Genomic DNA, 12638 nt, shown 5'->3' on the forward strand with positions numbered 1-12638 from the left:
TAAATAAATAAATAAATAAATAAATAAATAAATAAGTAAGTAAGTAAGTAAGTAAGAAGTTTGGAGCAGGACTTATGGAGCCAGATTACATGGGTTGAGCTGCTAGCACTTGCAAACTCTGTGACCTTGGCCAAGTTGCCAGACTTCTCTGTGCTTCAATTACATCACCTGTAAAATGAAGACATGAATAGCAGCTGCATTAAAGTAAGTTACTGTAGTTTGTGGCGTAAAGTACATGCCAGCTGTTGTTTCCACATTCTGCTGTCTGGCAGAGAGAAAGCATCAGCAGATGTTTACCAAAGGGCCTTCTTCCTGCGTGTTTCCAAGCTGGATGGCACCTAATTGCTCCCAGGCAACTTCATACCTGTGTACCACTGGGCTCGCAGTGATAACATTTGTTATAGCAACCCTGGTCAAGTCTCTTCTCATTATCTCCTATACTCTGAGGCCCTCAGTCCTCCTGATAAACATTAACCTGACTAGGGACTCTGCTTGAGCTCAACAGCGTGACACGTTGGTGTAAGCAGATATGTCGTATACCTGGGACAAATGTAGACCTTAAGCATCAGGTAGCGGCGCCTGGGTGGCTCAGTTGTTTGGACATTGGCCTTCAGATCAGGTCAGGATCCCACAGCCCTGGGATCAAGCCCCACCTTGGGCTCCCTTCCTAGTGGAGAGTATGCTTCTCCCTCTTCGTCGCTCTCTCTCAATATTTTTCTCCCTGTCTCGGTGTCTCTCTCAAATAAATAAATAAATTAAATAAATAAATAAATAAATATCTTTAAAATAAAGAAACATCAGGTGACAACAATGCAAGATAAATAAATACATGAATGCTGCATGGTTATAAGTGCTATGGAGAAAAATGAAGCCAGGAGGGATTTCAGCAGTGTCCGTGGAAGTAGAGAGCTGAGAGTGTAAACGCAGTGGTCCACATTTAAGCTCACGGAGGAGGCGATTGGAGCCAAGTCTTGAAGGAGACGTGGAAGTGGGAATGTGTGGCGATCTGGGGGAAAGTGTTTCAAGTAGAGGATATGGCAAGTGCTAACGTCTAGGTGCAAAACTGTGCTTGATATTTTAAGGAAGAGCAAGAAGGACAGTAGCCGTAGTGACAGGAGACCCCAGAGGTCTGGAGGAAGGGGCCGTGCAGATCACGGGAGATGCTCTAGGCCATACTAAAAACTTAGGATTTGGGATCCCTGGGTGGCGCAGCGGTTTGGCGCCTGCCTTTGGCCCAGGGCGCGATCCTGGAGACCCGGGATCGAATCCCACGTCGGGCTCCCGGTGCATGGAGCCTGCTTCTCCCTCTGCCTGTGTCTCTGCCTCTCTCTCTCTCTCTCTGTGACTATCATAAATAAATAAAAATTAAAAAAAAAATTAAAAAAAAAAAAACTTAGGATTTTACTCTGAATGAGGTTAGAAGCCAGTGGAGGGTTCTAGGCAAAGGACCGACACAATCTGCTTTATAGTTCTAAAAAGAGGGGCACGGGTAGCAACAGGGAGACTATTAGAATACTGGTTACCCTTGTTTGTGCAAGGGGATTCCAGAATTTCCAACAACATCCAGAGCTCCTTTGGCTGCTGCTGCTGTGAAGGAAGAGACTTTGAGTAGGCTACGACTATGGATACACATCAGAGCTCCTCTTCGCCTTGACCTTTCCGTCCCTCCCTTCCTTTCCTTAAACGTTCTGATTAAATCAGCATTCTTGTGCCCCTAGTACTCTCAGAACCCAATGGGTTAAGATTTAGCTCTGCCTCCCTTTTCCTATTCAGTGCTTCCTGTGGCTGCTTCCCACTGCCAAAAAGGAAACAATCTTATCTGTTGCTGCCTACTGCCAATGCTGCTGTAACATCCAGCAGGTAAAGGTCCCTAACATTCACAGCAACAGTTGTGGGACTTTTCATGAAATCATAGAAAATTTGCCTTTTTTCTCCTGGGAGCTGAAGATATTTTAGGGAAGAATTAATCTCTTGTTTCTCCAGTTGAACATTTTCTAGCAATACGAGCCATGCAAGTAGAGCTCTACACCTGCTGCTTTCTGTGCCTTTTGCCCTTCAGCCTTAGTGCCACCAGAAAATACTACCTCGGTGCAGTGGAACTGTCCTGGGACTATATGCAAAGTGACCTGCTCAGTGCGCTGCACGCGGACACAAGGTAAAGGCGTGTTCCATAGGGTCCAGTCAGGATTGTGAGGAGGGGACTGGTTGGAGGAAGGTGCAGACATGACGTTAGGATGGTTGTAATGGTATTAAGCACTGGAAAAGCACTATTGAGGTAAGGTGTGCATGCTGATTGGCAGCCCTTTCACAGATCCGGACAATTTGTTGATATGTTGTTATGTTTTGTCCATTACTTCTCTTTGTCACGTGCTGCCACTTTGGAAACATAGACAGTAGAGTAGAGGGAAAATGAAGAGGCGAAGAGCCTGAGAAAACAGACCTTCCCTCAGCCTACTCCAAGCTTCTATACAGAGAAGCAGAGCAGTGAGACCCCCTCAGTATTATACACAACTTTAGTCTGTCCTCCTGTGTCGGTGTGGCGTGGTTCTGATATCCTTGCCCAGTTTTGTTTAAGGATAGTATTAGCCAGGATTTCAGAACCTTTTCATTTGGCGGGGGGGCTCCAGTGCATTTTGGGAGACTAGTATTAAATGATTTTTCAATATTATCTATGATCATCAATTTATCTGGAGCTTTCTGCGTCCTCTTCTGTCAAATTTGGTTATGTATATTTTTTCTAGAAAGCAATCTAGATTTTTCAAGGTTTGGTAATGTATTGGTATCAAGTCACATACTAGTCTTGTGATGTTCAACTGTTCTGTATCTGTAATTATATTTCCTTTTTCATTCTTTTTTTAAAGACTTTATTTATTTTATTTATGAGAGACACACAGAGAGACATAGAGAGAGGCAGAGACACAGGCAGAGGGAGAAGCAGGCTCCATGCAGGAAGCCCGACGTGGGACTGGATCCCGGGGCTCCAGGATCACACCCTGGGTCAAAGGCGGTGCTAAACCACTGAGCCACCCAGGCTGCCCTCCTTTTTCATTCTTATATTCTGGGTGTCCTTTCCCTCTCTTAAGAATATTTCCAGGAAGTTTCTTAATGTTTTTGATCTTGTCAGGAACCGTCTTTTGTTTCTATCAGTTGAAGCTTTTACTCACATTAAATCATTCCTTCTTCCCAATTTCCTTTGGTTCATTTTGCTGATCTAATTTTGCTAATTGAGTTGAATGCTGAAATTATTTATTTTAAATTTTGTTTTGTTTCCTTTAAATGTGTTGTTATAAAGATTTAACCCCATGTATAATAACAATATAAATATTAAATGTGATCATGTCATAAGTTATATTATTTTTTGTTCTTTCTGTTTGGCTCCCCACCCTCCTACGTTAGCCCCCTTCTTGCCTATCCCCAAACAAATAACCCCAATATGATAATATGTGCTCATGCACATACACATACATAAATATGCAAATAAAGGTTTTCTTGGTCATTGCTTGTTTTACAAAAATGGGATATTACAAACCTGTTTATCTCTTATTAACACCTAGTAGAATTCTGAGTAAGCATAGCTTCAATTCATTTTTTCTTAATTTAAGAGGGATGTGAGGGGAGGAGCACAGTGAGGGGGAGAGAGAATATCAAGCAGGCTCCATGCCCGGCATGGAGACCAATGCTGTGCTCGATATCACAACCCTGAGATCATGACCTGAGCCGAAATAAAAAGTCAGATGCTTGAGCCAGGTGCCCCAATTCATTCATTTTAATGGCTACGTAAGATTTCATATTTTCCATATTACTTACATTTTTTGTTCATTATATGCTGTATCATTACACACTGGTGCTTTTACTCCTGTGGGACCGATTCTCAAGAAGGATATTACTAGAATGAAGGGAGTATTTTCTATTTGGTTTTAATCTCCAAAAAGGCCAGAACTCTTCACACATTTCTACTACCAACATATGCGAGTGCCCTTCTCCCCACTTTAATTTGAATAAGTTTTATCTTGTTCTTTTAATTTTTGCCTATTTAGTCAGATACGGAGTGATACTGCGTCAGTACTTTAATTGAATTCCTTTTACTTCTTAAGTTGAACATCTCAAATGCCTGTTGGGTGTTGCATTTATATTTTGAAATTTGACTATTGATATGTTTTGCCCATTTTCCTTTGGGCTCTTTTATTTTTTTAATGACAGAAAACCTTTTATCACCACATATATTGACTATTTGTTATACTGCATAAACATACTAGTGTATAGTGCAGTTTTCCCCAAAACCTGTTGTCTACTGATTTTGTTCATGACTTTTACTAAGATTTAAAATTTTTTATAGTTTTTTATTTTATTTTTTTATATCTATCTTTTATATCTTCAGAGTGGCCAGTTGGTCAAAAATGTTTTCTGCATGTCAAGGTTGCATGTATATTTCCCAAATTTTCTTGCAAGATTTTTATTGGTTTGCTTTTTACATTTATGGCATCAATTCATCTGATAATTATTTTTGTATACGGTATAGAAGTGGGATCTGTGTAGTAGTATTTCCATCTAGATCAATAGCCTCTGGCAGTGGCACCATTTATCAAATAATACGTCTTTTACTACTGATTTGAATAAACACATTCATCGTATAAAATTCTCGTACACATTAGTATGTATTTCTGGATGCATTATGCTTCTTCATTGAACTGCTTTATTTTTGTCTTGCCATGCCAATACCATACCAATTGATTACAATGAGTCTATTATATCTTCTGATACCTGGTAAGCAAAATCAGTACTCGCTGCTCTTTTTTAAAAATCTTTCTTAGCATTTCTTTTTTTTAAAGATTTTGTTTATTCATTTGAGAGAGAGAGAAAGAGCACGCATGAGTGGGGTTGGGGGAGAGGGAGAAGCAGGCTCCCCACTGAGCAGGAAGCCCAGTGGAGGCTCAATTCCAAGACCCTTCGGATCATGACCTGAACTGAAGGCAGACGCTTAACTGACTGAGCCACCCAGGTGCCCCTGCCTTTCTTAGCACTTCTTACTCACTTTATTCTATGTAAACATTTTAAATTTTCTTCCAATTAAAAAAAGCTAAGTCCTAGGGGGCGCCTGGTGGCTGAGTGGCTGAGCATCTGCCTTCAGCCCAGGGCGTGATCCCGGGGTCCTGGGATCGAGTCCCACATCGGGCTCCCCGCAGGGAGCCTGCTGCTCCCTCTGCCTGTGTCTCTGCCTCTCTCTCAGTATCTCTCATGGATAAAAAAAGATATTTAAAAATAAATAAATACAATTTTAGTGTTTTTTTAAATGAATAGGTGAATGCTCCATCTTTTTTTTATAGCTCAAATAACATTAGAATCACCTATTGCTTAAAAGTTAGATAAGATTCATTTATCAGTCCATTTGCTTCAAGTGACATTTGGAATATTTTTAATCATGTCTTCAGGCTCTTTTATTAAAATGTCAAATCAAGCTTCAACTTTTTTTGAAGTCAGCTTTAATAATTTTATATCTGTGCAGATTATCACTTTATTTTTTCAATTCCGTTGCCACATGATAAGTAGTTATGTGCACTTTCTTTTTCTTAAATTCCTATGTCTTTGTTATTGATCTTTTATCCACAAACGGGTTTGCAAAGGATTTATTTTGTTGGTGGTGATGGTCTTTTCAAAGAATGAGCTTCTGGGTTTCTTTTTCTCAATTATTTTTTTAAAGATGTATTTATTTATTTGAGAAAGAGCACGAGTAGGAAGGGCAGAAGGAGAGGGAGAGAGAGTCTGCTTCGGACTCTGTGCTGAGAGTGGAGCCGGATGCAGGACTTGATCTCATGACCCTGAGATCATGACCTGAGCCAAAACCAAGAGTCGGACACACAACTGCCTGTACCACCCAGGCCTCTCCCCAGTTATGTTTTAATATTTATTTTTAGATTTTATCTCTATCAGGCTGCCTGGGTGGCTCAGGAGTCGAGCATCTGCCTTCGGCCCAGGACATGACCCCAGAGTCCCAGGATCGATTCCCACTTTAGGCTCCCCACAGGGAGCCTGCTTCTCCCTCTGCCTGTGTCTCTGACTCTCTCTCTCTCTCTCTCTCTCTCTCATGAATAAATACATAAAATCTTTTTAAAAAAAAGGCTTGATCTTTATCAATGATATCTTAGTTTCTTTGGATTTATTGTGTTGTATTTTTTCTAATACTTTGGGAAAAGTAATGTTATTTTTCTTTTGTCCTTTGTTTTTAATAGTGAAGGCATTTAAAGCTATATGTTTTTCTCTGAGAACTTTTTTTTTAGAATCTCTGAGAACTCTTTTGCATATCACATAGGTTATGATATGAAGTTTTCGTTATTTGCAGTAGTTTGTAATATCCTCTTGGATTCCATTTAAGATCATGATTTTTTTCTTTCTTCTTTTTTCCAAGCTTTTATTTCAATTCCAGTTAGTTAATATACAATATGATGTTTAGTTTCAGATGTAGAATTTAGTGATTCGGCCCTTCCATACTCGCCCCCCAGTGCTCATCACTGACAAGTGCCTTCCTTATTGCCCATCACCTATCTCACACCCATTCCCCCCACCACCACCTCCCCTTGAGCCGCCATCACCTTGTTCTCTATAGTTAAGAGTCTGTTTCTTGGTCGGCCTCTCTTTTCCACCCCCCTCCATGTTCATTTGTTGTGGTTCTTCCACAAGTGAGCGAAATCATATGGTACTTGTCTTCTACTGACTGCCTTGTTTCACTTAGCTCAGTACTCTCTGGCTCTACTCACGTTCCTGCAAATGGCCAAGATTTCATTATTTATTTGTCATGGTTCAGTAATATTCTGTGTCTGTGTGTCTCTGTGTGTGTGTGTGTGTGTGCACCATATACTACATCTTCTTTATCAGTCAGTGGACACTTGGGCTCTTAATTTGGCTACTGTAGATAATGCTGCTATAAGCATAGGGATGCATGTTATCACTTTGAATTAGTATTTTTGTACTTTTGTTATTTACCCAGTAGTGCAATTGCTGGGTTGTCGGGTAGCTCTATTTGTAACTTCTTGAGGACCCTCCACACTGTTTTCCAGAGTGGCTGCACCAGCTTGCGTTCCCACCCACAGTGTGAGAGGGTTCTCCTTTCTGCATCCTCACCAACACCTGTTGTTTCTTGTTCATTTTAGCCATTTTGACAGGTGTGAGGTACTATCTCATTGTAGTTTGGATTTGTAGCTCCCTGATGACGAGTGATGTTGAGCATCTTTTCATGTGTCTGTTGTATGCCTTCTTTGGAGAAATGTCTATTCACATCTTCTGCCCATTTCTTAATTGGATGATTCATTTTTTGGGTATTGAGTTTTTAAGTTCTGCCTATTGGATACTAACCTTTTATCAGATATGTCATTTGCAACTGTCTTCTCCCATAAGTAGGTTGTCTTTTAGTTTTGTTGATTGTTTCCTTTGCCATGCAGTAGCTTTTTATTTTGATGAAGTCCTAATAGTTTATTTTTGCTTTTGTTTTCCTTGCCTTAAGAGACATATATAGTAAGAAGTTGCTACAGCCAATGTCAAAGAGATTACTGCCTGTGTTCTCCTCTAGGATCATGATAGTTTCAGGTCTCACATTTAGACCTTGCATCCATTTTTTAAGGTTTTATTTCTTTATTCATGATAGACACACACAGAGAGAGAGAGAGAGAGAGAGAGAGGCAGAGACACAAGCAGAGGGAGAAGCCTGCTCCATGCAGGAAGCCTGTTGCAGGACTCGATCCCGGGATCACACCCTCAGCCAAAAGCAGATGCTCAACCCCTGAGCCACCCAGGCATCCCTCTCATCCATTTTTTAAAAAAGATTTATGTATGTATGTATGTATGTATGTACATAGAGTGGGAGAAGGGGCAGACAGAGAGAGAGAAACAGAATCTTTTTTTTTAAGATTTTATTTATTCATGAAAGACAGAGAGAGAGGCAGAGACACAGGCAGGGGGAGAAGCAGGCTCCAGGCAGGGAGCCCGATGCGGGACTCGATCCCCGGACTCCAGGATCACACCCCGGGCTGAAGGCAGGTGCTAAACGCTGGGCCACCCGGGCTGCCCGAGAAACAGAATCTTAAGCAGACTCCACACTGAGCATGGAGCCTGTCACAGTGCTTGATATCACCACCCTGAGATCATGACCTGACCAGAAATCAAGAGCTGGGCACTTACCCAGCTAAGCCACCCAGGTGCCCCTAGGTGTTTCATCCGTTTTGAATTTATTTTCGTGTCTGGTATAAGAAAGTGGTCCAGTTTCATTATTCTGCATGTGGCTGTCCGGTTTTCCCAATACCATTTGTTGAAGAGACAGTCTTCTCTCCATTGAATATTTTTTCCCACTTTGTCAAAGATTTATTGACCATATACTTTTGGGTTCGTTTCTGAGTTTTCCATTCTATTCCATGGATTTATATGTCTATTTTTGTGCCAGTACCATCCTCTTTTGATGACTACAGCTCTGTAATACAACTTGAAGTCCAGAATTGTGATGCTTCCAATATTATTGCTTTTTTTTTTCAAGGTTGCTTTGGCGATTCGGGATGTTTTGTGCTTCCATAGAAATTTTAGGACTATTTGTTGTGCCTCTGCAAGAACTACTGTTGGTATTTTTATAGGGATTGCATTGAATGTATAGATTTCTTTGGGTGGTATGGACATTTTAACAATTTTTGTTCTTCCAGTCATGAGCTTGGAATGTCTTTCCATTTCTTTGTGTCATCTTCAATTTCTTTCATCTGTGTTTTATTGTTTTCAGAGTCCAGTTCTTTCACCTCTTGGTTAGGTTTATTCCTAGGTATCTTATTATTGTTTGTGCAATCGTAAATGGGATTGATTCCTTAATTTATCTTTCTGCTGTTTCTTTATTGATGTAGAGAAATGCAATAGATTTCTGTATGTTGACTTTGTATCCTATGACTTGACTGAATATGCATATCCGTTCTAGCAATTTTTTGGTGGAGTCTTTCAGGTTTTCTTTTTTTTTTCAGGTTTTCTATATAGAGTATCATGTCATCTGCAAATAGTGAAAGTTTGATTTCTCCCTTGTGGATTTGGGTGCCTTTTATTTCTTTTTGTTGTTGTATTGCTGTGTCTACGACTTGAGTAAAAGTGGTGACAGTGGGCATCCCTGTCACCTTAGGGATAAGTTCCCAATTTATCCCCATCGAAGATGATGTCCACTGCGGGTTTTTTTATATATGACCTCTATTTTGTTGAAGTGTGTTTCCTCTAAACGTACTTTATTTAGGGGCTTTATCATGAATGGGTGTAGTACTTTGTCAAATGCTTTTTCTGCATCTATTGCAATGATCATATGGTTCTTATCCTTTCTTTTATTAGTGTGTATCACACTGATTGATTGATGAATATTGAACCACCTTGGCAACCCAGGAATAAATCCCACTCAATAGTGGTGAATGATTATTTTAATGTACTGTTAGATTTGGTTTTCTAGTATTTTATAGAGAATTTTTGTATCCCTGTTGATCAGTGATATTGGTTTGTTGTTCTCCTTTTCAGTGGAGTCTTTATCTGGTTTGGTATCAGGATGATAGAATGAATTTGCAAGTTTTCCTTCCTTTTCTGTTTTTTTTGGAATACTTTGAGAAGAATAGGTATTAACTCTTTAAATGTTTGGAAGAATTCCCCTGTGAAGCCATATGGCCCTGGACTTTCGTTTGTTGGGAGATTTTTGATGACTGATTTACTTTCTTTGCTGGTTATCAATCTGTTCAAGTTTTTTATTTTTTTTCCTGTTTCAGTTTGGTAGTTTACATGTTTCTAGGAATTTATGCATTTCTTCTAGGTTGTCCAATTTATTGGCATATAGTTTTCAATAATATACTCTTAGACTTATTTGTATTTCTGTGGTGTGTGATTTCTCCTCTCTTATTTGTGATTGATTTTATTTATTTGGGTCCTTCCTGTTGTCTTTTTGATAAGTCTGGCTAGAGGTTTATCAGTTGTATTAATATTTTCAAAGAACCAGCTTCATTTAGGAGCTTGAATTTTGATTGCATTTTTATTTGCTTGTTAAGTTATTTTTTTAATATTTGGATCAACTTTGAGTACCATAATAGTTTCTTATTGCTGTGTAACAAATCACCTCCAATTTTACAGCTTGCCACAGCACCAATTTATTATCTTATACTTTTAGTGGCTCAGAAGCCAGGTGGGCTGTACTGGGCTCCTCTACTCAGGGTCACACAGGACCAAAATCAAGTTGTTGATAGGGCTACCATCGTGACTGGAATTCAGTTCCTTCTCAGAAGTTCCATGTAGGGCCCTTCATCTTCATGCTAGGAAGAGTGCATCAGGTCTCTCTCATGCTTTTAATTTGTGTGACTTTTCCTGCCTTCCTGTTCCACTTTTAAGAACCTTTATGATTATACGGGGTGTGTTTAGATTTGGGATAATCTCTGCCTTTCAAGACCAGCTGATTAGCAACCTTAATTCCATCTGCAAAATTTTTTTGTCCTGTGACATAACATTTTCATGGGCACTACACCAAAGGGGAAAGGTCAAGAGAAGCAAAATTTTGCCTACCACGGGTATAATTTACATATAATGAAACACACTGAATTTTTAGAAGATTTTATGTATTTGTTCATGAGAGAGAGAGAGAGGCAGAGACACAGGCAGAGGGAGAAGTAGGCTCCCTGCGGGGAGGCTGATGTGGGATTCTATCCCAGGACTCTGGGGTCACGCCCTGAGCCAAAGGCAGACGCTCAACCGCTGAGCCACCCAGACGTCCCAGAAACACACAGATTTTTAATGTGAAGTTTGATAGGTTTTGACAAATGCATACAAATTACATCAGCACCACCTTAATCAACACGTAGAACATTTACATCAATCATTCTGCCAGTTTTCAGTGAGTCTCCCTACCCTGACCTGGCCCCTGGCAACAAGCTGGATTCATTTTCTACTTTTTAAGACTTTTACATCATTAGAATTATACAGTATGCACTCTTCAGTGTCTGGCTTTTTATCTTTACCATCATGATTTAGAAATTCATCCAGATGGTTGCGCAAAGTAGCTTTAGTCCTCGATTGTTGATTATTGCTCCATTATGGGAATATATCACAATTTGTGTATCCACTGCCGCGTGGACCTTTGGATTGTTTCCAGTTTGGGGGCTAATATAAAGAAACTTGCAATGAGCATTCCTATACAAGCTTTTGTGTGAACATCTGTTTTCATTTATCTTAGTTGAATATCTAGGGATGAAATTATTTGATTATATGGTAAATGCGTATTTAACTATAAGAACTGCCAACAGATTTCTAGAATGGTTGTACCATTTTATATTCTCACCAATAACAGATGAGAGTGCCAGTTGCCACACATCCTGGACAATACTTCATGTTGCCAGTATTTAGGTTTAGTCACTTTAATGACTGTGTGGCGGTATCTCACTGTATGTTTAATTTGCATTTCTGTGATGACTAAAGATTCTGAGCATCTTTGCATGTATAATTGGCTGTTCCCGTATTTCCTTTGATAAAATGTCTGTTCAGAGCTTTGGCCCATTTAAATTTTTTTTGAATTTTTTTTATTGGAGTTCAATTTGCCAACATATAGCATAACACCCAGTGCTTATCCCATCAAGTGCCCCCCTCAGTGCCCGTCACCCAGTCACCCCCACCCCCTGCCTACCTCCCTTTCTACCACCCCTTGTTCGTTTCCCAGAGTTAGGAGTCTCTCATGTTCTGTCTCCCTCTCTGATATTTCCCACTCATTTTCTCTCCTTTCCCCTTTATTCTCTTTCACAATTTTTTATATTCCCCAAATGAATGAGACCATATAATGTGTGTCCTTCTCCGATTGACTTATTTCACTCAGCATAATACCCTCCAGTTCCATCCACGTCAAAGCAAATGGTGGGTATTTGTTGTTTCTAATGGCTGAGGAATATTCCATTGTGGGGTTATTTGTCTTGTTATTTTTGAGGCTTGAGAATTCTGTATATATTCTGGATCTGTTTTCAGATGTACTTGTTTCAAATATTTTGTCCCAGCACAAAGTTTTTCATTTTGATGAAGTCCAATTTATCTGTTTTTTTTCCTTTGGTTGCTTGTGCTTTTGAGTCATATCTAAGAAACTATTGCCAAATCCAGGGTTACACAGAATCATACCCATATTTGCCCCCAAGAGTTTTATACTATTAGCTCTTACATTTAGTTTTTTAATACACTGGATTAATTTTTGTGTGTCATATGAGGAATGGATTAAAATTCCTTCTGTAGTCTATATAGCCTGCAGTTGTGCAGTGTTAATGACCCTAAGGTACAGGCCCATATGGTCAGTAGCCTGATATCTGACTGAACAAGTAGCCACTTATCTATTAATGGTGGTCTTGTTAAAAATTATTAAAAGATAATTATTCTTAATGCATTGTATTTTGTATTGTAGGTTTCATTTAGCATGCAGCTTGAGGTATAGTGAATAACACTATAAAATTGAATTTAATGGAGAAGATTTATTATCTAGTTCTCTGTTGTGCAGGCAGTCACGTATATTTTTACCAGGAAAAAGTTGATACGGTTTTTATTTTGATGATACCATTTTATAGTCTAGATTATTTTGATACTGATTAATGGGATACACTGACTCTGGACACATCCTGACCAACTCTGCC

At 39.5% G+C, this 12638-nt stretch overlaps 1 protein-coding gene across 2 annotated transcripts in view; it reads left to right on the forward strand.

Annotated features, from left to right (window-relative positions):
* The first annotated feature begins 1524 nt into the window (after nucleotides 1–1524).
* Nucleotides 1525–12638, forward strand: part of F8 (coagulation factor VIII) — a 148528-nt gene continuing 137414 nt past the window's right edge. The window contains exon 1 of one of the 2 annotated variants that reach the window (XM_077888609.1): nucleotides 1525–2155. In XM_077888609.1, the coding sequence (XP_077744735.1) occupies nucleotides 2010–2155 (146 nt within the window). In that variant the 5' untranslated portion in view covers nucleotides 1525–2009. The remainder of the gene's footprint in view (nucleotides 2156–12638) is intronic. The other variant, XM_077888608.1, reaches the window with a different exon arrangement.

This window comes from Canis aureus, chromosome X (genome assembly GCF_053574225.1).
Source record: "Canis aureus isolate CA01 chromosome X, VMU_Caureus_v.1.0, whole genome shotgun sequence".
In the NCBI taxonomy this organism is placed as follows: Eukaryota; Metazoa; Chordata; class Mammalia; order Carnivora; family Canidae; genus Canis; species Canis aureus.